Below are 26,217 nucleotides of genomic sequence, written 5' to 3' on the forward strand. Positions count from 1 at the left end.
TGTAAATTGTGCTGCCCTAAAATAATCTTATTGGGGCTTGCTCTTTAGCACATTCAAAGAAAACAAAAAAAATAAGTGGCTAGTAACTGTAAAGATGTAAGACATGAAAGGAGGTGAGACATGAAAGGCATGCCACTAACTCTTTCTTGCCATCGTTTGCACAAGTGTCCTGGGCACTGGCAAGGTAGAAGATCCAACCATAAATCACATCACAGACTGGAGGCCCCTGCCTCCATGCTGAAGTATGAGCCATTTCACAACTCTACAAACCCCGAGGACCTAGAACTAGGTTAATGTGGACCTTCAAAGGAGAACCCATACATTTTAGAGACTGATCAGAAATGAACAATGAAGGAATTTCCCCCTAAGCTTTCTTTAAAAACACACAAAAAATTTTGAATGTTCATAATAGGTTACTGGGAACTGTAAGTGGTCAAATTTATAGGAATAAAAAGAAAATGGTTGCCAGGGGCTGGGTGTAAAGGGGAATGGGGAGTTATTGTTTAACGGGTCCAGAGTTTCAGTTTTGCAAGATGAAAAAAGTTCTGAAGATGGAAGGTGATCGCGCAACATGAATGTACTTAACGCCACAAAGCTATACACTTAGAAATGGTTAAAATGGTAAATTTTATCTTATGTATATTTTATCACAATTAAAAATAATTACATTTTTAAATAAATAAATTTTTAAAAGAAGACTATGTTACCTGAAGATGAGATTTCAAAATAGATTTTTATTAGGACCTTTACTCACAATATCAAAATAGAACAGAATTATGCTAAGACATTTCATTTCTTTTTGTATGAATTTGATTCAGAGATGGGTAAAAGATACTGATACTTCTTTTTTTTTAAACTTTATTTATTTATTTGAGAGAGAGAGAGAGAGAGTGCGAGTGGGAGGGGTAGAGGGAGAGGGAGAAAGAATCTCAAGCAGACCCTGAATCAAGCTCAAAGCCCGACATGGGGCTCGATCTCACGACCTTGAGATGAGGACCTGAGCTGAAACCAAGAGTCAGATGCTTCACTGACTGTGCCATCCACGAGACCCAAGATATTGATACTTCTAGTAATTCCTAAATCCTATATATGTGGACACAGCTCACCAAAACTTGAAGATAAATAAAATAATAGTGATCTATGCCAATAATAACTCAACACTCAGATTTTTTTTTCTAGTATTGAGTTGCTGTGTAACTAAGGTAATTATTCTTTCTGTATATAAGTTTCCTCATATGTAAAACATGAGTATTAAAACATTTGCTGACAGGACTCTGATGAGAAATAACTAACAAAAAACAATAAAATGTTTTTCAAATACAGTGTTAATACATTAAGAGCGTTTAAATAAAAAGATTTAAAACATCACTTTTCTTTATATTTGACATCTGCCCAGTTCATCATCATTTCCATTCCAGCATTTACTTATCTTATTCTGCATGGTCTTTCTATGTATTCAACATTAGTCTATTAGATAATTCAGAATCATGGAAAGATTAAGATATTCCTTACTTTCCCAGCTTTCTCCTGTCTAAATCACTTAACCTTAACAATTCCTTTGTTAACCTAAGTTGAATACCAATCTTGTGCTGACATCCTTTTTTAGATCAGATGAGAAATAAGATACTCACCAGTACCCTCAATTACTATTTTCTTGTTATAAAGCACATACCATAGAGTGGATATACTGCTCTGATATTTGTCACCACTCTACTTATTTGGCTAAAGAAGTCTCGTTTGATACCTGGGTTGTCAGATCAAATTATATTTTAAATCCTTTAGCTATGTTTAGCCCCTTGGCAGTGGGTAAGCTGAGAATTTAGAATTCAGAAGCAGATGGTTCAGGAGCATGGTAACCAGATATGAAGCACTTTACCTCTATGTCATTGGTTTGAATCTGAACTCGGTTGATCACTATTGGTGTTCTATACAAGATGTAAGTGATCTGATCTGAATCTCTAATGAACAGGACCCCATGTTACAAAAACTCATCACTCTTGGCACTAATTGGCATTCTTGTTGTCAGCGTCAGGAGAGAAGCCAAGGACTGAATCAGTCTGGAAACCTGAACTGCACTGTGTCTGAGTCATCAGTCTAGGTGGCCCATTCAGCCTTTGGCCTTTCCTTAGGGTTTACAGCTTAGCACAACTGTGTCTCCTTCATTCCCTGGGACTTCACAAAGCTAGCTTAACAGATAAATACCTAAAATATATCTTTTTATAATAAAAATGGTAATAATGGTGGCTAACATTTATGGGCCACTTGATAGAAGCCAGGCATTATTCTAAGAGTATTAACTCCCTTCATTCTCACAGCAATCCTATGATAGATACTATTATTTTCCCCATTTTTTAGAGACGAGGAAATTGGGAATAAATAACTTGCCTAAGGCTTCTCACATAATAAGTGGTAGAGTTGGAAGCCAGCTCTCCATACAATTATTTTCTGCCTAATTATAGCACTTAGTTGATGTTTTTTTACCATATTATTATGCCACTGATATATTTTTTAAAATTCTGTGTTTAAACCAAACAATTAATATATATTAATGTCTCAACTTTAAAATTGTTCATCTTTCTGTACTAGTTATTATTAATTTTTTCTGAAAGAGGTAATGAATCTTTCTTAAATTTGATTCATGTGCATCGTTATTCTGAGCTTGGTTTTACAATGGCTTTTCCGCCCATATATTTTTTCACTGTTTGAGCTAAACATTACCTGAACTTGGAAACATTCTTTCACCTTATCTTTCTAAATTAATAGAGAAGAGATAATCAAATAAAATGAAACTCTGCCAACCATTCCATCCCAATGCAAACATAGTAAATGATCACCCAAATCTCCCACTTACTATTCATACGAAATAAGAAGGCAGATAAGAATTTTTTTTGAAAATCTGGGTCTCTATTTCATGAGATTTCCCAGTAGTTAAGGAGAAAGGTTTTAGTACATTGAAATGAATGACCATTAAAATAAAGTTCATAAGCAATTAGATCATTTTAACGAACAAAATAAATTCATTGGTTCTCACAAGTAGTTTTCTTTTTTTTTTTAAGTAAATGGTGGTGGTGTTGTTTTAAGATTTTTTATTTATTATTTGACAGAGAGAGAGACAGCAAGAGAGGGAATACAAGCAGGGGGAGTGGGAGAGGGAGAAGCAGGCTTCCCGCTGAGCAGAGAGCCTGATGCGGGGCTCGATCCCAGGACCCAGGGATCATGACCTGAGCCGAAGGCAGACGCTTAATGACTAAGCCACCCAGGCGCCCCCACAACTAGTTTTCTTAAGACTTAGTAAGATATTATGTGCTATAACTACCAGGTAGAAATAAAAAAGAATCTATAATCACTTTTTATGTTTCTTTTAGTTGCCATCTATAGTCAGTTACTCAAAGCATGTTGTCTCATTTGGCACATCCTTATTGTTCAATTTTGCTAACAGATAAAGCTTGGGGTATCCCTTTATTGAACTAAATTAATAGTGTAAACTTGGCAATCGGGGTTTTACTGCTAATATATATCTACATGTAGAATGGGCATTCTAGTGCTTAATTTTCCTCTGTACAAAATAACCATAATAAAGACTTCAAGCACAGTACCGTTGTTTCGGTTTTGTTTTTGTTGTTGTTTTTATTAAAGCCTAATAACCAATATGTGATTGTGAATAACTTCATAAAGATGAAATGCTAAGTAAACGTCTACTTAAAATATAGTAGCTATATGGTCTCTCATGCCTAATTTCACTAAGCCTAGTAATTTGCAGATAGAGATGTACAGAGGGAATTGTCCATTATTTATTGTTGCTTCAATTCCTTTAAGTTGTTTCTGTGACTGGTCAGAGGTAGTGAATCATCCAAATTTCTAATGATTTGGAAGGACTTTGGACAAGTCACTAAATCAACATAATCCTAGTATCACTGGAGGTCTCCTTCTCATTACTTTACATCTTCTGAGGTTTTTTTTCCAAATTGACTCCTAAAGGCATTACTAACAGCGTGGATTCCTCTGAAAGGTAGTGTGATATAATCGGGAAGAGCTTGGACTTTCGCGTTATGTAGACTTGGGTGTGAATCATAGCTCTGAGTGGCCTTGTGCAAATTTTTTCTCTGATCTTGAGTTTCCTGCTCTATAAAAACGGGATAATAATATAGTACACCTTGGACAATCTCAAAGTGTACTCCCTGAGACTTGTTCAGATCCTTGAATTTGCAAAACCACAATACCCTATAATTTTTTCAGTTTCATCCTCCATAAAATGGGGATAATGACCCATACTTCCTGGGTTGTTATATTAAATTAAATTATGTATTAAATATGAACAACAAAGCTTGGTTGATGTGGACACTGGGCTGGGTCAGCTAGGATCACTCAGAGAGCTAAATAATTCATTCTGGCTTATCTGCCTTTCAGGAAGTCCAATTTGGAATCAGTCACAAATAGCTGAAATCTTAATCTAAATTAGAGAATATTATGTGTATTTAAGTGTACTGTTTATTTCTTTGAAAGTAGGGAGCTCAACCTGTGACTTGAGCTGGAATCCCAAAGACCAGGGCATGAGAGTGGAGAGAACTGCCCCTCAGTGGCAGTAGGGTCCTAAAAACCCAAACTCAAAGAAGCAGTCTATGCTAGCACAAAAGAGTTTGATTTTATGGAGTGAACAGAAAGAAAGGACCTGACATAAAGCAAAGGTTATGCAAAGGTTAAAAGGGGGAAAGGGCAACAAAAATAGTAGTAAGCCAGTTCAAGAGGATGCAAAGGTATGAAAGGGCCTCTATGGAGCACGGAAAAACTCTTAGGCAAGGTTGGGCAAGCTCCAAGCCTTTTCTGAAAGCAAGGGTACCCCATATCAACTAACTCAGGAATTGTGAGCGTCCACTGAGCCAAAGCACGTAGTTCCTTACTTGATGACTGGTGCACAATGAGCATCCAATCATTTTTAGCCCCCTTCCTCAATTGAATTGATTCTTTTTTTTTTTAATTTAAATTCAATTCGCCAACATATAGAATTGATTCTTAATAGTATTTCCGTGTTAAACTAATATCATAACCGCCAATGACAAATCACTTAATGCTGCTGAGAGTTTAGGTCGTTTAATCTTTCCTGGAACACAATAAATGTTCAGTAAATATTTGTAAAATTGAGTGCGTAATTTAGGACAACTCAACAATTAATGCATCATCTTATGGCATGCTATGGACGAATATTTATTAAGTGCCTACTTTGTGCCATGCCATGAGATTAAAACTGTTTGGCCTATAGAGAAATTTTTTTTATGGCTCTGATTCTCAAGGAGTTGACCTAGTTAAATAGATAAAGCATAAATACACCAATGAAAAAATTAGTTTAATTCAGCAATATGAGAAATGTTGTGACCACTAGTTGTTTAATTATATAATAATTTGAAGAAACAGTGAACAAAGGCAAGGAGGAAAAGAAAAGGCAAGGAAATATTGGTGAAACTTTTTGGAGACAGGATTTGTGTAGAAAAGGGGCAGGTATTTTATACGATTAAAATGATCACATGTTTGTTTATACTCTTGGTTGAAATTTGCATAAAATTATGAGGCAAGTGGACTATCTACAAATAGTTTTATCCCCAGCTCAGTTTACACAGTGGTAAATTTTGTGTTTAATTGCTCTATGACACTGTATGTTTACTTATCCCTTTTATGGACATTATCACATTTTGAATTAAAGCTTATTGTCTAGCCAGAAATAAATAAAAGGAAAGTATGTCTAAGATATTAACGGACTAGGTTTTAACAATCCATTCTTAGTTTGGAATGAAGGGCAATTGGGTGATGAGCAGAATGAATAAAAGGCAAAACAAAAAAAGATTTTCCAGGACTTCCTACATTAAAGTATGCTGCCTTTACTTGACAGGAAGTTTACTAAAGCAAGAAACACCAAATGGATAGGTCCATATGCAGATAAAAATGTAAACTTGGGGGGCGCCTGAGTGGCTCAGTTGTCAGGCATCTGCCTTCGGCTCAGGTCATGATCCCAGAGTCCTGGGATCTAGCCCTGCGTTGGGCTCCCTGCTCCACGGGAAGCCTGCTTCTCCCTCTCCCACTCCCCCCCTGCTTGTGTTCCTGCTCTCGCTGTGTCTCTCTCTGCCAAATAAATTAAAAAAATCTTTTAAAAAAAATGTAAACTTGGTTAGGGATGTAAAATACAAATTCCTTCTGAGTTTTTCATAGTTTATATTCTCAAAACTCTTCCTCTGTACTCTTCCCTACTTGCCAACAAGTTGCTTCCATTCAACATTTGCTAATTTCATTACAGATTTCATGTAATAAGATCACTGCTCAGAAATGTGTATTGGCGCTTGCTATTTCAGTCAACCAATTTTACTGAATCTTTCTGAGAAAGTAGCCCTAGATGTAGTCACGTGCTATTTTTCTGTTCTTTTCTTGATTCTGTTAAAGAAATGTCAAATTCCCAAAATCAAAGTCATAGCTTTAACAACCCTCTGCCCATTGATACATATAAAGATGATGGTGAATTTCCTCCTTTGGATGATTTCTGATTTTTGAAGTAACCTGCATAATTACTCTTCATGAGAAGGCAGTGGGGGCCAATAAAAAGAGAATTTGTTTTATTTTTTTCCTTCAAATTTTTATTTACGTTCTAGTTTGTTAACATACAGTGTAATATCAGTTTCAGGAGTAGAATTCAGTGATTCATCACTTACATATAACACCCAATGTTCATTACAACAAGTGCCCTCCTTTCTACCTATCACCCATTTAGCCCATCCCCCGCCCACCTCCCTCCATCAACCCTCAGTTTGTTCTCTATAGGTAGGAGTCTCTTGGGGCGCTTGGGTAGCTCAGTTAAGCATCCAACTCTTGATTTAGGCTCAGGTCATGATCTCAGGGTTGTGAGATCGAGGCCTGTGTCAGGCTCCCCGCTCAGTGGGGAGTCTGCTTGAGATTCTCTCTCCCCCTCCCCCTGCCCCTATCCCACCCCTGCTCATGTGCACTCTCTTTCTCTCTAGAATAAATAAATCTTAAAAAAAAGTCTCTTATGGTTTGCTTCCCTCTCTTTTATTTTCCCTTTCTCCTGTGTTCATCCATTTTGTTTCTTAAATTCCACAGGTGAGTGAAATCATATGGTATCTGTCTTTAAAAGAGAATTTGTTTTAAACTAAAGTGCCTAGATTTGAATTCACCCAGCTGTGCAGCTCACTGGTTGGGTAACTTTGGGAAAACTAAACTTCTTTAAGACTCAGTTTCCTCCTTGTAACTTGCAAGTAACAATACCTTGTAGAGTTGATCTGAGTATTAAATAAGAGATAACTTAGGCTACTCCTGGCTTAGAGTTCACTCGGAAGAAATGTTAATTCCCATTTCCTTTCCTTCATATCATTAGTGTTAATGCGATTATCTGGGTCATGGGTAAGAACACTGAACTTTGTTTTTGGCTTTCTGAGATGTTGGTGCTACCCAAAAATAGAATCTGAGTGGAATCACCCAGAGACTAGCATACTGGCATTTAATATATTCAGTGCTGACGTTATTAAGAGAGAATATTTCAACTGCTGTTTTCCTATCCCTAACTTGCAAAATATTTATTGACCCATATTGATGTGCTGAGAAGTAATACCAGAGCATTTAAATCTACTTTCAAAAGAGCAAAGCTCTTAAATTTTCTCAGCAAAATGACTATCATAAATAGAAACAAAAAAAATAGGTCTGTCAAAGCATTCAGACTGTCTTCCAATGCCCTACCTTTCAAAATCACTACCCAATGTTTCATTGTACATAACAATTCATATTCTCAGCTAAAATATTGAAGATAATGTATCTGAAAACATTTGCCTTTTTCCTTCTGTATTTTCTCTTCTTTTTGTTTGTTTAGTCATCCAAAACACCTCAGAGCTGGTTTCAGTCAGAAAAATTATAAACTTAAAATTCTATATAGCATTCCTCTAAAATACTCACTAAAAGAGAGTATGTTTTTTGTTCATTTTTATCCTTAAATTTTTTTGCAAATACCTTAGAAATGTGAACATTTAAATATTTGCAGTGGTTATGAGCACAGACTTAGAGTTAACCTTATGTTTAATCCTGGCTCAGTCACTCACTTATGAGGCCTTGGGCAGATTTTAACCTCTAAGCCTCAGGTTCTCATCTGTAGAATTCTAACAATACGTACTTCAGAGACCAGGATCATGACCTGAGCCGAAGGCAGCCGCTCAACCAACTGAGCCACCCAGGTGCCCTGGAATAATACTTTCTAAAAAGTGTAAACATTGATATGTTCTCCATATCAAAAGTACAAGTAAAGAAAGTCCTATTGTGTTGGGTGCCTCGGTGGCTCAATCGGTTAAGCATCTGCCTTCAGCTCAGGTCATGATCCCAGGGTCCTGGGATCGAGCCCCACATCAGACTCCATGCTCAGCGGGGAGCCTGCTTCTCCCTCTGCCCCTCACCCCAGCTTGTGCATGCTCACGCTCTCTATCTCTCTCTCTCTCTCTCTCTCATGCGCAAAAGTAAATAAATGAAAAATCTTTTTAAAAATGAAGAAAGACCTATCGTGTCTTCATGAAAACCACGTAGTAAAGCTTTAATCTAATTACCCTAAAATTAGAGGAACACACATCGAGTATTATAATCATTGTTTTCCCATATTCACTTTAATAAATGTATTGACCATATTCTTAATTTTATATCAAATAAAGGTATTTACACATGTCATCTGCATCCTGTGTATAGATATTTTGCCCATTCTTCTACTTTATTCTTTAAAATTCCATCTTTATTATCCTTTTTATCTAAAGAAAGATCAAGAAAAGTCTTTCCTTAGTCATCTTTGTCATTATCCACCCCCACCATCCCTCCAGGCTAAGAACATCGTGCAGACTGAGTTATTAAAGTTGATCTGAAAGAGCAATCTGTTCTAAATGACTGTCCCTGGATCTGCCACGGAACCCTGTAAATACCCTTCATTACTCTGGCGGGGTAGTATCATATTTCCTTCATGATACTTCTGTGGCTGACACAAGTTAGGCAGTGAGATTTGGGCTTTGGATGATCCTGGTTGATTGATATAGGAATGGTGCTTCTCCCACAGGTAACCACAAATTTACTTCTCAGGATAATGTTTTAAAAATAGGTGTTCTGTGTACAGTTTAAAAAAATGTTTTTAGTTTTTGAAACTAAATGGGTTTTGGGCTTAGACCTTTTTTAATGTTTTTGGTTTTAGTTTTAGGTAAGCATTTTCAATACAGTTTAGATGAAAAAGAAGTTTCATAAGGATTTAATTGTATTTCTCAATTACATTGTATCATGGGGTTTGGATAAGACACTCTATAGTCCACCATACATATATCATTTTGGATGGACAAGAACTTTTCTTCTGTGTATTTTTCTCATTAACAAAGGTTAGGAAATACATACATGTCTCTGTTCTTTAAAAATAAGATATAGAGGGGGTTTTGTTCTTCTCATCTGCTACTAGAGGGGGGTAAGTGAATATAAACCTGTGAACTTTAAGCAAAACTTACTGAAACTTTGGTATATGTGCGCAATTTCTTTTAAAAATTAAAATCTACAGCAATATGGAAAAATAGGAAATACAAAATTTTACATGAATCTACTAGGGCAGAATTCTTGCATGCTTATCCTCCAAGTGAAGACTTCCTCTGTCATAGATCTTCCAGGTTCCTCAGTATTCCTGTGGATCATCCCAATGTGAGTAAATTGTTTCTGTAGCTGAGTGACTGAATTAAGAAAACAGCTGAAGGCAAGCACAGGATCATGTTCAAACCACAATAAACACATGTGTTGGATGGGCCACTCAACTTTATGGGGAAGGCTTAAGACATGTAACCTTGTGTTTACTTGTCACTTCTGAAATTTCTTTTTAACTATGTTGGAATATTTTTTAAAGTTTTAAAAATTATTCTCTGTATCAATAAACTCTGGTAAAATCTAAACTAGTGGGTGTGTGGTACAATGTTTATATAAGTACTACAATGATACCCAGGATAGAGGCTGGGTTACTTGGGAGAAAAAACTAATTTAAAAAAACAGAATCTAGAATACCAGGTTTGATGTACTGAAAGCAAGATGTCCACAATTGCTGAATATTATTTATTTTAATATTTACATCCAGCTTTTTTTCAGTGTTCAAAAAATTTTGTACACTGTTTTATCATGGCATAGTTTGTATGGAAGTAGAAATGTATTCACTTACAGCATGTATATGCATTTCCCTTTGGAAAATCAAATTGTAGCACATCTCTTTTTACCTGAAATAGTTCCACTTTCCCACATCCCTAATGAAGAACTAGCAGCAGTTATATTGATTAGGTCTCAAGATCTGAGTGGGATAGTTGGGGAAGATTATTTATTTATTTATTTATTTAGAAAAGGGGAGAAAGGCTTTCTTCTCCCTTTTAAGATTTATTTATTTATTTTAGAGAGAGGTTTGGTGGGAGGGGCAGAGGGAGAGGGGGAGAGAGAATCTTAAGCAGACTCCCTGCTGAGCACAGATCCCAGTGCAGGGCTAGATTCCACAACCCCAAGATCATTACCTGAGCCAAAATCAAGAGTTGGACGCTTAACTGACTGAGCCACCTAGGTGCTCCAAGATCTTATCTTTAAATAAAAAGAAATTGTTGGAGTATCCACATAAACAGAAAATGTATAAACACAAATAAGTAGTCTTGAGGTTAGTATCAGCACAGGATTAGGTAAGAGAACAAAGGAATCTGTCATTGAAGATCTGGACTACCGTGGTAATAAAAACAAACTATCCACATAATTCAGTTCTTTTTGTACCTTTTTCCCTCCTCAGTAATAGTAATTTTAACCTGGATTATTTAAAAGTTTTCCTCAATTTTTTTTTCACTTTGCCTGTGTAAATACAAAGCTGCATAAGAAGGGAGTAGTGAAACCTCTGATGTGATCATAATAAACAAAGAAATGTTATATCTATTCAATATACAATAGGGAGTCTCAAGATGCCTAAAAAAGGTAAAAAGAGCTCTTAGTAAATTCCATAAGGTTAAGAATTTTGGTATATTTTGTACACTGCTTTATACCCAGTACCTGGTACATAGTAGGCATTTGGTAAATATTTATTGAATGAATGAATGAATGAGAAGAATTCCTACAAACCGTTGAGTGATTTAATTAAGAAGCCAGCTATAAGCCAATGTATTTCATGCTATCCAAATCTAAGAATGATCCTTCTAAAAAATAATCAATGACATTTACCTGAATTTTCAAAACGCAGGCTTCTGCCAAGATTAATGACATTACAGCACACTTAATCTGTACCAAGCAATGGAGTTAACTTCTTTTTCCCCAAATTTCTATTCTGAAAATGTATGAAATTAATATCAAAGAACCTATACTTTGACAAAGAAGGTTTTTGAGCAGATGATGGTTTGGTTAAGCATTCTTTTTTATTGATTGGTAATGTTTGTGAAAGAAGACATCTGGCATAGACTTTTTCAAATAATACACAAAAATGTTATTCCAGATACTAATACAAGAATAGGAGTTGTAATCTATTATGTTATATAGTCATTTTGACTTTTAAACAGTATCTGATTGGTTTTCTTCTGATGCAGTTTGTTCAAACTAATTCGTTACTGGGTTTACTCTCAGGCTGATGGTTTTTTCCTCTCCATTTTTTGTTTGTTTGTTTGTTTTTGTGATCTCTAATTAACAACTTTTAATGTTAGTTATCTTCTCCGCTTTTGCTTAGCCTTTGGATGAACGGTTCCAAAACTCTCCACTTTTAAAATGTTAGGCCTCAGCTTCATGTGGCTTTTCACAGCCAAATTTCCTAAAATGTATCAGTGATTAAATGATAATAAATTTTCCATTAAAATTAAAGTTCCTAAAAATTAAGAATTCTGATGTATTTCAAAAATAATGCCATTTTCTTTGACAGATGGAACATGGTGTCTGAATTTAGTATTAATTCCAAACATAAATCAATAAACAACTTGGGCCTCTAGCTAGAAGTGAAATTCTATAGGTAGGAAAACTGATTGACCCCCACTGCCCATAGGTGCTGTCCCGCTATGGAATCCCTTTGCTCAGTTTTCTCCTGTCCAATCAGGTGGAATGTTTCACAGGCACATGGTTTATACAGCTCAAAATAACTTGGGACCTGTGAGCTGACAAATGCTCTGGCTCCGGTGGTGACAGGTTGTCCAGCTTCTTACAGCCATCTTCACTGAAACTAAGGTTAACTCCTCACTCTCTATGGACGGCTACTCTCGATTTCCAAGGGCGTGAAGAATTTTCTTTTCCTCCTGTGCTTTCATCTCAAAAGTTCTCCTTGGATAATTGTCATCGCAGTGGATTGCCTGGGTTGGACATCCTCATCTGGGTCAACTAAAAAAAGAAAGGTAATATCCAGATTTAAGTTCTCAAGTGTGTTTTGATAACAGGGCACTGACAATGGGAAAAGGGATATTTCAGAGACCTAGTTATTGCTGTTTAGAGTGAAACCTAGGATAGCTTCCTAATTATGTATGATGGGACACAAAAGTTTGCGAAAAAATGAAGTTTTCTACATGTAAAGGTTTCAGAGGGGATTGATGAGACTCACAGAGATCACAGCCTCCTTGGGTCCTAAGGAGAAATACCTCAGCAGAGGAAGTTGTAACATGTTCCATACCTCATTGGTATTTCCACACATTCACTTATTAAAATAATGGTGTTCGTATAGAGAATATGTGTGCGATGCCGATTTCCTTTTTAAAGGAAATCAAATCTAAAATAATATGACTCCGTAGTTAAAGACTTTCATTTTAATTTTTTTTATCATGTAAAAGGATATGCTTGCTATATTTAGTGTTGGGAGATCTGCTCCCTGGATTAATGCACACAACAGCTGCAAAAAGTCTTGCTCAAAGGACATTGCTCTTTCTTTCTCCTTTCTCTCTCTCTCTTCTCTTCAACTACATCAGAAAGACACTTGACAGTCAGTGGCAAGTGTTTGGCCTGGTACATTGCACTATTAGCAGTAATTAGACGCACATCTTGAATTATATTTTAAAAACCATATAAGCAAAGAAAAAGTGAACATGGATTAATCTGTATTTCCATTCCCCAAAAGTAAACATTACAGCAGTGGTGTTAAGAAATTTTACTATTTTATCAACAGATTTTTACTCATACTTGTTAAAGATCCTAGAGTCAGTCAGTTTGAAAGAAACAAATCGTTTTCTTTCTCAAAAAATTACGGTTCAATTACTTTCACATTGATAATAATGAAATGAATTCTCAATAAAGAATTTGTCACAACTTTTCAGTCTCTCCTTAATAATAACTCTTAAGTGCACGTAAAATCCATAATCCTTTTCTAGGAAATTGAGAATGTCTATACTTAAAGCTATAATAAACATATTTTTAAACAAAAATTAAGATATGTTGTCTGACACATGATTTGACAACAAACAAAATATTTAAAATCAAGGCCATTCCAGGAAATTTGAAATATATGCACATTATACTTATTTTGTCAGTAGACAAAATTATAGCCATTACAGAATCTTGTAATAATGGACTATGAAACAAACAGCTGGACACTATCCAAATTCTGGAAGTTTGTCTCTATTCCCACTTATAGAATATGGCTAATGCTATTGGAACTCATACTAATGTGTTAAAGCCCAGTTCTATAGATCTGTAATTTAGAATACAGGCTCTATTATATGTTCCTATTACAGTGTGCTTAGTCCATTCAGTGGAATGGACTCAGAACCACAATTCATGGACACCAAAAATTGAATGAGTTTTTAATCCAAGCTGGGTTTTGGAATTCATAGAGATGGTTTATTTTGGAAGAAACAGGACAGCTGATAAATCACGTTTCAATGTGAAGGGGCTTTAATGAAATAAAGTGACAGCTAAATTTTTCAACAGTTATTTCCTTATATGTAATAGGAGTAATGAACTCAGCTTGCTAACCTGAAAATACAAGACGAATGATGCTGCTAACCCCAGAATAATTACAGTAGTTTCCTTCATTGACACTGAGATTTGACAAAGGCATTGCTTGTCACCTGGTGTCATTACCTTTAACAAGACCCAGAAAATGAAAGAATTATCTTAACTTTTTTCCTCTCTTAGGAGATATAGAAGAATCAAACACCATGGGGTATTTTCTTAAATTTCTGTGGTGCTTCATACTTGACAAAGAGCTTTTAAAACTGCTAGGGCATTGCACTTTTGCTTAAAGGGAACAACCCAAGTACAGACAGAAGAACCTGTTTAAAAATTTAAGAGCATATCTTCAGCAAATACATTTTTGGTGGGCACAAATGTTTATGTGACTATTTACTTGCAGTCACCAGAGTTTCAGAGTTCATGTATAACCAGAGTCACCTTGACAGGCTCTGCACAGGCTGTGTGTTGCATAGACCTCCACTCAGAGTCACAATGCTCTACACCCTCCAGGAGGGGCACAGCACAGCCTTCCCACCAAGCACTTGAACTAAAACTAGATCTTCAGATCTGGAGCCTCTTTGGGGTACTTGCTCCTCTCCCACTCTAGCCAGCATGTTATATCAATGTAATTTGGGAAGTTATCTTTTTCAAATCCTTCATCATCTAAAGAAAATTGACAGGCTGAAGAGGGATGAAAATGTTCTATTGTTTTCTTATTTTTCTTATTTAAAATGAATCTTTGAGTTAATGAGATCGACGTTTTCTCATTTTTGATTTCCTGTTTAAGAGCTAAGTTCACCACAAACGGTGAGATCTTGAGAGTGCTAGAAAACCTCATTTCTTATGACTACCACCAAACTCTTTTTACATCCTAGATGCCTGAAGTCTTCTTGTTGGCCTTTCATTAGCCTTTCTACAGGTTGTAGAGTTTACTTTTACACAATTTCTTTGCTGTCAAGGTTAAATACTAACTTTGGGCTCTGGCTTCAGTATCCTTTACTTTCCTACGTGTTTATCCTGTTCTGTATTCAAAAACGTATGAAAGTATGTTTCATAGAAGCCAATCTCTTTTCTCCCACTCAAACTAAATCCTTACTTTCTTTCCTACCTTCCCACCTTTACCAATTAATTAAAACAATAATAAGAGAATGGCTTACTCACCCTTGGCCTATTATCTAAAAACCTTTTCCTTCCTTTAACTCCTGCCCTTTAAGGAATGTCCCTAATTAAACAGATTCCCACTGTTTCTCCTATGTATTAGCTCTGCTCTGCCTCTTTAGTTCCACATTCTCTTCTAATGTATGCATTTGTCTCTATTTGTTTTTATCTGCTGTTTTTCCTCTTTCAAACTGAAAGAGGAATTAAGAGACTAGACCTTACACTATTTCCATATTGCTACTGACTTATTTCCATATATTTCATGTCCTTATTCTGATAATGCAACATATACTAACTTATTAAATTACTAATGTCACTCACACCAAAAGTAGACTAGAAATAAAACTAAGATGGGGGTGATCCCTGTAATAGTAATGGATGAAAACTATAACAATGAAGAAGGATTTACTTCAAAGCGCATCCCCTCTGCAGCCAACTTTTTTTTAATTAATGCACCTTTATTTTTTTCTTAAAGATTTTTATTTATTTATTTGACAGAGAGAGAGAAAGAGAGCACAAACAGGGGAAGCAGCGGGCAGAGGGAGAAGCAGGCCTCCCTGCTGAGCAAGGAGCCCAACGTGGGGCTGGATCCCAGGGTCCTGGGATCATGACCTGAACCAAAGGCAGATGCTTAATCAACTGAGCCACCCAGGAGCCCCTGCAGCCAAATTTTTAAAAGATGATCTGTACCCAACTCTCCAGGACTAGTTCCTATGTAATGGGATTTGGTTCTTGGCCCAGCAAGTTTCTCTGAAAGAACTGAATTAGATACTTCTATTGTGTGGGACATCATAGGACAGGGAAGGCAAGACAAATGGGTCAATACCAGCATTAAAGAGAGGGAAGCAAAGCCTAATTTTGTTGAAGATTCTTCCCCTAAAAACATTCTAGGTATAATAATTACACATCAGCAGAAAATCATTACCTTCAATTTGCATTTTTAAAGTACATTTTTAAACAAATTTCACAAACAAAACTATGAAGTAAGCAGGGGAGTTTGCTCATCCTCAGGTTAGAGGTAAGTTACTTAAAGATGTCTTATCTTGTCCCATTCCAGCTCTCTACATGAGTAATTATTAAATATTAAGCTATTTTTTTGTGTCTACCTAGAAACCAGATTTGTTTTTTCATTTAGATATCTAATGATACTTCATAGCCAGAAAACTTCAGTGTTTACATGAGTCCAAGTTACTTCATATTAGGTTTTGCTAATTCTCTGGTCAATGCCCCAGTTTAAATATTCGTATTATAACCCAAAGGTAGATGTATACCACATGATATTTCCAACAAGGTCTTCTTAGAGCCTACAAAAAAGGTAGTGCCCAGTTAACATGAGTTGAGAAATATGCCCAAAGGTATCAACATCAACAGTTTTGTTATTATGAACCAGACCTTTAATTTTCAGCAAGTTCTCAGGGCAAATCCCCTCGTCAGGAGAAATCCCAGGGGAAAAAAATAGAGCTATTTAGCAAAGTAAAGTAAAGAACATTCAATAAGCCCTCTATGTCACCAAATTAGTTTAAATTATTTACTAAAGTCTGTCTTGATTATTGATGCCGCATTGTTTCATTTCTAACCTAGGACAATTTCACCTTATCCATGATCTATTTTCAGACAATTACTCATTCTTATTTTGAAAGTGGCACTAAATCTGTTTCAATTTTGTAAGAAGCAGAAAGAAGGAAACAAGTCCAGTGTCACTCTGAACATCTCAGATGAAATGTCTAAGATAATTCTTAATTTCCTTTCCTGAAACCTGCTCATCCAAAGAAATGATTCTACCACTCACCTAGTTGCTTAGGCCCTCAATATTAGAGTCACCCTTGACTCTGCTCTTTCTCTTCAGTCAACTAACAAATTATACTGCCTCTACTTTTAAAAAATACCTCAAATCTGATCATTTCTCACCATGTCCCACTGGTACCATTCATTGATCTAACCACCATCATCTCTTACATAGCATATGGCAAGGCTCCTAACTGATCTGCTTGTTTCCACACTTGCTCCCTTCAACTTGATTCTTTGCATAGCAGCCATGATTAAGTGTTTTCAAATCTATGCCATCTGCTTCTCAAAACTTTAAAATGCTTCCCCATTTACACATGTAATAAGATTCAAAGTCCTTCCCATGATCTGCAAGGCCTCACATGATCTAACTTTGTACTTTTCTGACTTCTTTTTCTTCTACTCTTCTTTTTCATTCACTTCCTGGCACAATGGGCTTGACTTGAACACAGCAAACATTCACCTCTGCCTTAACACTTACTTTTTTCCTACTTAGGAACATTCTCCCCACCCCTCCACCCCCAGATGATCACACCACTAACCTCTCTACTACATTAGAAGCTATGCCTGATCTCTTAGCTGAAATAGCATACCTTCCTCTCTTCCCCTTCATTCCCTATTCCCTTGCCTTATTTATTTTTCTTCTTTTTTTTTTTAAAGATTTTATTTATTTATTTGAGAGAGAGAGAATGAGAGAGAGAGCCTGAGGGGGGGAGGGTCAGAGGGAAAAGCAGACTCCCTGCCGAGCAGGGAGCCCAATGCAGGACTCAATCCCCGGTCTCCAGGATCATGACCTGAGCCGAAGGCAGTCGCTTAACCAACTGAGCCACCCAGGCACCCTATTTATTTTTCTTCTTAACTTATGTCTTCTCCACTAGAATGTCGACTCCATAAGGTTAGGGACTTTGTCATTTGTTCACTGCTGAATCCATAGGGCTTAGAATGGTGCCTGGCACATAGTAGATGCTCAATAGATATTTATTGGATGAATAAATGAAAGCTACATTATCCATAATAGCATTTGGGCTTTTTAAAAGTACAAATTTTATAACAGATAGTTTTTACATTAATGCCTGAAAGAGAAAATGCTACATTTTCTTATTTCCTATTATAAGTAATATTCATCAGCTTAACAATTTATACGTGCATTTGCATCTGAGAATCTCCTGAAATGTAATTGTTTCTATGCCATTGGAAAGATGAGAATAATTGAGATTCAGAATCATTAAATGACTTGCTCAAGATAACACAGTTTTTTAGTGTTGGAGCTGGGATTCAAACCCAGGTTTCTGATTATAATCAGATGTTCTTTGATACTTCTGGTATGAAAGAAAAGCATAATTCCAGTTATTTTACCCACCATAAATAAATTCTCATTTGAAAGTCACCTTGAAGTTATTATTGCTTTTACCAGTTTATATTTTTCTTTTCTCTGTACATTTTCTTTGTAAATATGATTTCTATTTATCTGTCTTATTTTATCCTGCACTTAAAATAAAAGATAAACAACAACAGATTTAGCAGGAAATTCTAATGAACAAAAGAATTCAACAGATATTTATTGATCCCCTTCTATGCACTTTGTGTGCACAGAGATGGTGCTGTACAAACACAAAGTGAGGTAGACCAAAGAGTAAATAGGCCAATTTACTATGTTGTGATAATTGCTGTGTTTGGAGGTAAGAACAGAGTGCTTTGTGAGCATATTGCAGAGGTACCCAACCCAGAACAAAGAAGAAATCCCACGGCGATGTCTCAGCTAAGAACTGAAGACCATGTAGAACTTGGCCCAGTAAGGTAGTGAAGGGAGGTGGGGACAGGCAGCCACCTAACAAAGAAAATATATACAAAAATCTGCAGGCAACACAGTTCATTCATGAGACTACATGTATTTCAACAGAGTATGGGTGGTGCTGAATTAACTGCAAATCTGCAGCTCAGCTGCTCTTCAAACTTTGTCCTAGGATCAACCACTTGGTATGTCACTAGAGTTGTTATGTAATAATAATAATAATAATAATAATAATAATAATAATAGCAGCAACTACCATTTACTGAACATTTACTAAATGCCAAGCCCATTTAATCATCACTTCAATCGATGAGATGGCTGGTGTTATTATTCCTGTTTTGTAGACATGTAAGCTGAGCCTTATAGAGGTTAAAAGTGACTTTGTTGAGTTTATACAGCCAGAAAGTGTCAGAACTGGGATCTGAACCACATCTATCTAACTCCAAATTTTTAGGTAATAAACACTACATTAAAGAACATTAAATAAATTAATTAAACATTAATTAAATTCAAACATTAAAGCAATTCTTTATTTTGAATACTCGAAAGTTTTGTTATCATAATAATTTCTTATAACCATAAGCATCAGACAAGCACACATTTGCACCTCAATTGGCTTTTCTTTTTTTTTTTTTAAAGATTTTATTTATTTATTTGACAGAGAGATAGAGAGCACAAGTAGGCAGAGCGGCAGGCAGAGGGAGAGGGAGAAGCAGACTCCCCACTGAGCAGGGAGCCCGATGTGGGGCTCGATCCCAGGACTCCGGGATCATGACCTGAGCCGAAAGCAGACGCTTAACCGACTGAGCCACCCAGGCGCCTGGCTTCTTTTCTTAAAAAAGAAAAAAATGGTTACAGAGAGCAGTGATTACTTTTTATGAGTATTTTCTTACCTACTTCCATCATAAATATAAAGTTCTTAAAAGTTTTTCAACGTTAACATCACCTTTACCTAAATATTGTTTTTTTTTTTTAAAGACTTTATTTATTTATTTGAGAGAGAGAGAGAGAGAAGCAGACTCCCCACTGAGCAGGGAGCCCAATGTGGGGCTCCATCCCAGAACCCGGAGATCAAGACTCAAGCCAAAGGCAGACACTTAACCGACTGAGCCACCTAAATATTGTTTTTTACTAACATCATTTGAATGTCCATTACAGGGGCTGGCCCTGTTTTAAGGACTTTGCATTCATGATGTTATTAATCGTCACTCTCGTAGAGATTAGGTATTATCCATGTTTTACAGATGAGGAATCCAAAGCTCAGAGAAGTAAGTAATTTCCTCAAAGTCACACAACTGCTGAGAGTTCATGAAACCAGAATTTGAAAACCAATCTGATCCCAAGGCCAATTATGCTCATTCCATGTTGGCTCGAGATTAAAGCCATCTTCGAATACAGAGTTAGAGACGAAGTTACATTAAAACACAATATGAAAAAAAATAAAAAATAAAAAAAAATAAAAAAATAAAAAAAACACAATATGCAGTAGTGTTCAACAAATAGAAGACTATTCTGATTTATAAATTACTTAATTTTTCCCCTTACATTTAAATACAGTTGGCCCTTGAACAACATGGGTTTGAACTGTGTGTGGGTCCACTTATACATTGATTATTTTAGATTTTTTAAAAAATACAGTACAGTGCTGTAAATGCATTTTCTCTTCCTTAAGATTTTCCTAAAACATTTTCTTTTTTCTAGCTTACTTTATTGTGAGAATGTGGTATATAATACATATAACATATAAAATATGTTTTAATTGTTTATGCTATTGGCAAGGATTCTGGTCAATAGTAGGCTATTAGTAGTTATGTTTGGGAAGAATCAAAAGTTATACATGGGTTTCTGACTGTGCAAAGGTTGGCGCTCCTAACCTCGCATTGTGCAAGGGTCAACTGTATATGCAGAAATTCAAATGAGGGTAATGAAATAGTTGATTTATAAATGAGAAGGATTTTTCATCAGTATATTAATTACATTTTAATATATATATATATTTTTTTAAGATTTTTATTTATTTATTTGACAGAGAGAGACACAGCGAAAGAGGGAACACAAGCAGGGGGAGAGGGAGAGAGAGAAGCAGGCTTCCCGTGGAGCAGGGAGCCCGATGCGGGGCTCGATCCCAGGACCCTGGGATCATGACCTGAGCCGAAGGCAGACGCTTAACGACTGAGCCACCCAGGCGCCCCTATTAATTACATTTTAAAATAGCATTTTGCACCTTATTGTACATATCTTTAACTCTTCTTCTATATAGTTAATGCACACATGAGACAAATTTTCAATTGATGTATCAATTATATTTTCATATACCATTTTGTGTATCATCTACGGTGCTACCAAATTTAAAATAGCTGGATAGCTCTATTTAATGAGTATATTATAATTCAATTAACTAACTTCTTATTGAACATGGTTCCAATTTTTTAATACTATCATCTATACTGTAATGAATATCTTTGTAGATAAATCTTTGCACTCATCCAACCTCTGTGCATTTTTAATTCATCTTTAAGGCACAATAGACTTCACCCAAACAAATGACTCCAGTAGTGGCAATTTCAGGCTGTAACAAGCATGTGGAAAAATATTTGGCTGTAGGTGATCCGTTCAGCTGTCTCTAATTGTCCTCTCAAGGTGACTGCTTACTTTGCCAAGTTAGACATTAGTTTTGGAGAGCACTCTAAAAGCTCTAGAGTTAGAGCAGTTCCTAGGAAGCCTTCTTCGTGATGTAAGTAAGGCTGTAATATAAGGGAAAGGAAAGGAATGAACTGAAACAAGTTTTGTTGTAGAATCGTAAAGCCTGGGGCGCCTGGGTGGCTCAGTTGGTTAAGCGACTGCCTTCGGCTCAGGTCATGATCCTGGAGTCCCAGGATAGAGTCCCACATCGAGCTCCCTGCTTGGCAGGGAGCCTGCTTCTGCCTCTGACCCTCCCCCCTCTCATGTGCTCTCTCTCTCTCTCTCGTTCTCTCTGTCTCAAATAAATAAATAAATAAATAATAATAATAAAATCTTAAAAAAAAAAAAAAAGAATCATAAAGCCTAGGGATGCCTGGGTGGCTCAGTCGGTTAAGCGTCTGCCTTCGGCTCAGGTCATGGTCCCAGGGTCCTAGGATCGAGCCCCGTATCAGCCTGCTTCTCCCTCTGCCTGCAGTCCCCCCTGCTTGTACTCTCTCGCTCTCTCTCTCTGGCAAATAAATAAAATTAAAAAAAAAAAAAAAGAATTATGTGTAGCCTAAAAAGATTTAGATTACTTTCCTCTCCATCTTCCCAGCACAAGGCCTAGCAGGTAGTAGCCAAGAATCACAAACGGTCTTCATCTCTATTACCATCTCTGATTGATTGGTGGTGACTGAAGGAGTAGAGTGTTAAGAAACTCAAGATCCTACGGGAAGAACACTGTACTCTGTTAGCTGTATCTTTTAAGGAAAGAGAGAAGTAACAGCCTACAGGTCACGAGTTTGCCATCCCTCTAGTAAATGTGTGACTAAATAAATGATAAAATGTTAATAATATAAAGTTGCTTTGTATTACCAAACTCTCTACTTCAGGGGGGCTTTTAACTAAAGTTACTGTAGTATTTTCTTAATATTTTAAAAAATTATTTATTTTTTGAATCAGTAATATCCTCATATAATTGACACTCAAAAGTCAGGAAAGGGTATACAGTGAAATACAGTTTAGGGGTGTCCTGTCTTGAACCTCATTTCCCTGTCTCCTATATCCCCTCTTCACCAATGTTAATATAAGAGATTTTTAAAAATCTAGGCTCTAACTCATATCTTCGTAGAAATTAAATTAATTATACCTTTATCTGAAAAGGCTAAATCATTACACTTTTCAAGAGCAGATTGAATCTGTAAACAATAATGAATTTAAACAACTTGTCTCTAGTCGAAAACCAAAAGCATTATTTATTTTCATGAACTAGATCAAATTGATGTTTTCAGTAACTAAATGAGATTATGTTGTATCTTCTTTTCCAATTCAAAGAAGAGTTTATTCATTAGTTTAACAGTTATTTATTGGGATCTAAGTCTTTGCATTGGTAAAAGTTACATTTTAGTGGGAGGAAAATGACAAGCTGCTAAAAATGTGCGTGCCAGATATTTCTCATGGAGATAAGTGGTACTGAGAAAACCAAACTGAGTAAAAAGGATAGGCTGGAAGGGGATTGCCATCTTATGTTGGGTCATAAAGAAGGAACCACTGAGGAGAGAATAGATGGACGGATAATTGAAGGAAGTGAGAAGTGAGTCACATAGCATTGTCAGAAAGAGCATTCCAGGTACAGGCAATAGCAAGTGCAAATGTTCTGAGGCATTTCAGATGTGACTTTAGAATATTTCAGGAATAATAAGAAACCGGTGTGGGTGAAGCTGAATGAAAAAGTCTTGAAACCATAGGAGATAATGTCAGTTTATGTAGGGCTTTTTATGAATGAAATGAAAAACTGCTGTTGTCAGTATCTTTTAATTTCTATATTTTATTGCATTCAAGGTAAAGGGGAGAGTATGGACAACAAATCTCTGTGTATGAAAGGTCTTTATAACTAAAAGCCCTTTATAGATATTATCAAAATTATGCTTAGAAGTTGTATTTAATATCACTATAGCTACATCATAGCTTTCACAATTGAATTTGTTGTATTAAAGAGCTTAATAGAGTGGTTATCACCCATGTTTTTATTTTATATCTCAGGGCAATCTCATTCAGTTCCTCTTCATTTTACAATTTAAGGTTAATCTCTAAGTCTTTAATGTAAATTTTGTAGAAGTATCAAAATTAGGCAATTTTTTAATTTCAAACTTTAAGTTCTTAAAAATCCATCATGCTTAGGGGCGCCTGGGTGGCTCAGTTGATTAAGCGGCTGCCTTCTGCTCAGATCATGATCCTGGGGTCCTGGGATCGAGCCCCACGTCCGGCTCCCTGCTCAGCGGAGAGCCTGCTTCTCCCTCTCCCTCTGCCTGCCACTCTGCCTACTTGTGCTCTCTCTCTATCTCTCTGTCAAATAAATAAATAAAATCTTTTAAAAAAAAATCCATCATGCTTATAGATCTGTTATTCTTTAGAAATGACCCAACTTTTTGTTATTATTATTTTCTGACAGCATGCAAGACGACAGCCTAGAAGCTTCTACTTCCATATCTCAACTTCTAAGAGAGAGTTATTTAGCAGAAACTAGACATCGGGGAAACAATGAGAGGAGTCGAGCAGAACCTTCCTCCAACCCTTTCCATTTTGGCAATCCTTCTGGAGCTGCTGAAGGAGGAGGTCAAGATGACCTTCCAGATCTCTCAGCCTTCTTGAGCCAAGAAGAATTAGATGAAAGTGTCAATCTGGCAAGATTGGCCATCAATCACGACCCTTTGGAGAAAGCAGATGAAGCTCAAGCTAGAAAACATCTTTCATCTGATCAAATGAAACACTCACCTAAATCAAGTTTTGACCCCAACTTCTGTCAGGATAACTCTCAAGGTCCTACCAGCTCTGAAGAGAGCCCCCAGGAGGCAAAAAGGCCACAGTATAGTTCTGAAACCCAGTCCAAAAAAGTATTCTTAAATAAGGCTGCCGATTTCATTGAAGAGCTGTCCTCCCTTTTCAAAGCCCATAGCTCCAAAAGGATTAGACCTCGTGCCTGCAAAAACCACAAGAGTAAATTGGAATCTCAAAACAAACTTATGCAGGAAAATAGCTCCAGTTTGTCAGATATCTCAGAAAGAAGAGAAAGATCTTCTGTTCCCATCCCTATCCCTGCAGATACTAGGGATAATGAAGTGAATCACGCCCTTGAAAGGCAGGAAGCTAAGAGGCGCGAAGCTGAGCAGGCTGCGGGTGGAGACACCACCCCCGAGTCTTCACCTTCATCTTTGTACTATGAAGAACCTCTGGGGCAACCTCCTCGGTTCACTCAAAAGTTACGGAGCAGAGAAGTTCCAGAAGGAACCAGAGTACAGTTGGATTGCATAGTGGTAGGAATTCCACCACCTCAAGTAAGGTAAAAAAATATCCCATTAGTAACGTGTGGTAATTGCTTTCCATTTACCCTGATCCTCCTAAGTTTGTCTTTTAAGTGTGTGGTTTCAGAAATTATATACTCCAGGGGCGCCTGGGTGGCTCAGTTGGTTAAGTGACTGCCTTCAGCTCAGGTCATGATCCCGGAGTCCCGGGATCGAGTCCCGCATCGGGCTCCTGGCTCAGCAGGGAGCCTGCTTCTCCCTCTGACCCTCTCCTCTCTCATGCTGTTTCTCTCTCGCTCGCTCTCTAATAAATAAATAAATAAAATCTTTAAAAAAAAATTATATACTCCTCTTGAGAAAAAGTCAGAGTCTAACGTAGCACTCTCCAATAGAAATATAATATTAGCCACAGTACGCAATTGAAATTTTTCAAGTAGTCACATTTTCAAAAAGTAAAAAGAACTGGGTGAAATAAACTTTTAAAATATGTATTATTTTATCCATATATTAAAATATTATCATTTCAACAGGTAATCAATATAAAAATTATTAATAAGATATCCAGCGTGAATTCTACACTTATAACAGCACATCTCAATTTGACTGCTAAATTTTCCTAGGAAATATTTAATCTGCATTTCTATTTCATAACATTTACAGTTGAAAAAGTAGCTTAACATACTCAAGTTGCTCCAAACATACTTCAAAATTTCATAATAGCGGAATTATCAGTTTTTAAATTTAAATTAATTAAAATTAAATATAATTTGAAATTTAAGTCCTAGGTTGCACCAGCCACATTTCAGGTGCCCAATACCACATGTGGCCAGTGACTGAGGTATTGGACAGCACAGGTCTACAGCCTGAAGCTTAAAACAAGAAAGTATTTAGGACCTATATTCAATGAATACCTGAGGTATTTTTTCAATTTTGAAGAAAGCCAAATGATAGAATAAAGACTAATAGACTAAAGAAAGAATAAGGTTGTCTTTTTCTCACATAGTATTCATATTATAGGACAGTAATAGTATTAATAATAATAGTTCTATTTATATTTGCCTATTGATTCAAGAGATTCTAGCCCAAAGACATATTCATATATTGAATTTTGCTTTTCAAAGGTAACATAATTTTATTTCTACAATGGCATATACACTACTATCCAGTTATCCAGATGAGCTTCTTGAGGACAAGGGTTTTCCTTTGTATCTTGAACACCTTCGTATCTGCTTTGTATCTTTCGGGCCCATGGTAGTCATTAAGAAATGTTAAGTAAACCAATGCATAAAGAAGCAGGAAAACAAGAAACTCAACTTCAGTTTAAATCAGGAGTGAGTCATTTGGCCTAAGATATAACAAAGGGTTGAAACTGTATGACACAGGGCAGTATCTACCCTTCTATTCTAAGCATGCCTGATGACACTCACTAGGAGTCTGGTTGGTAATGCTGGTGAGATATCATCACAGCACCATGATGGAAATCACTCAGTGACATCTGGTCAGTCTAGGTAAGCTGGTGAGTACTCAAGTTATAGTACACACACAACTTACTTAGATTAGTCTTGTCCAACCCACTAATTTCTGAACATAGAATGGACC

General features: G+C 36.4%; 1 protein-coding gene across 1 annotated transcript in view; it reads left to right on the forward strand.

Annotated features, from left to right (window-relative positions):
• The first annotated feature begins 12,101 nt into the window (after window positions 1-12,101).
• LOC118018639 (myopalladin) overlaps window positions 12,102-26,217 on the forward strand; it is an 86,691-nt gene continuing 72,575 nt past the window's right edge. The window contains exons 1-2 of the mRNA XM_035017357.1: window positions 12,102-12,374; window positions 23,769-24,656. Of these exons, the coding sequence (XP_034873248.1) occupies window positions 23,770-24,656 (887 nt within the window). The 5' untranslated portion in view covers window positions 12,102-12,374; window position 23,769. The remainder of the gene's footprint in view (window positions 12,375-23,768; window positions 24,657-26,217) is intronic.

The sequence above is a fragment of the Mirounga leonina genome, unplaced genomic scaffold (genome assembly GCF_011800145.1).
Source record: "Mirounga leonina isolate KUSES-001 unplaced genomic scaffold, KU_Mleo_1.0 Mir_107, whole genome shotgun sequence".
NCBI classification, from domain to species: Eukaryota; Metazoa; Chordata; class Mammalia; order Carnivora; family Phocidae; genus Mirounga; species Mirounga leonina.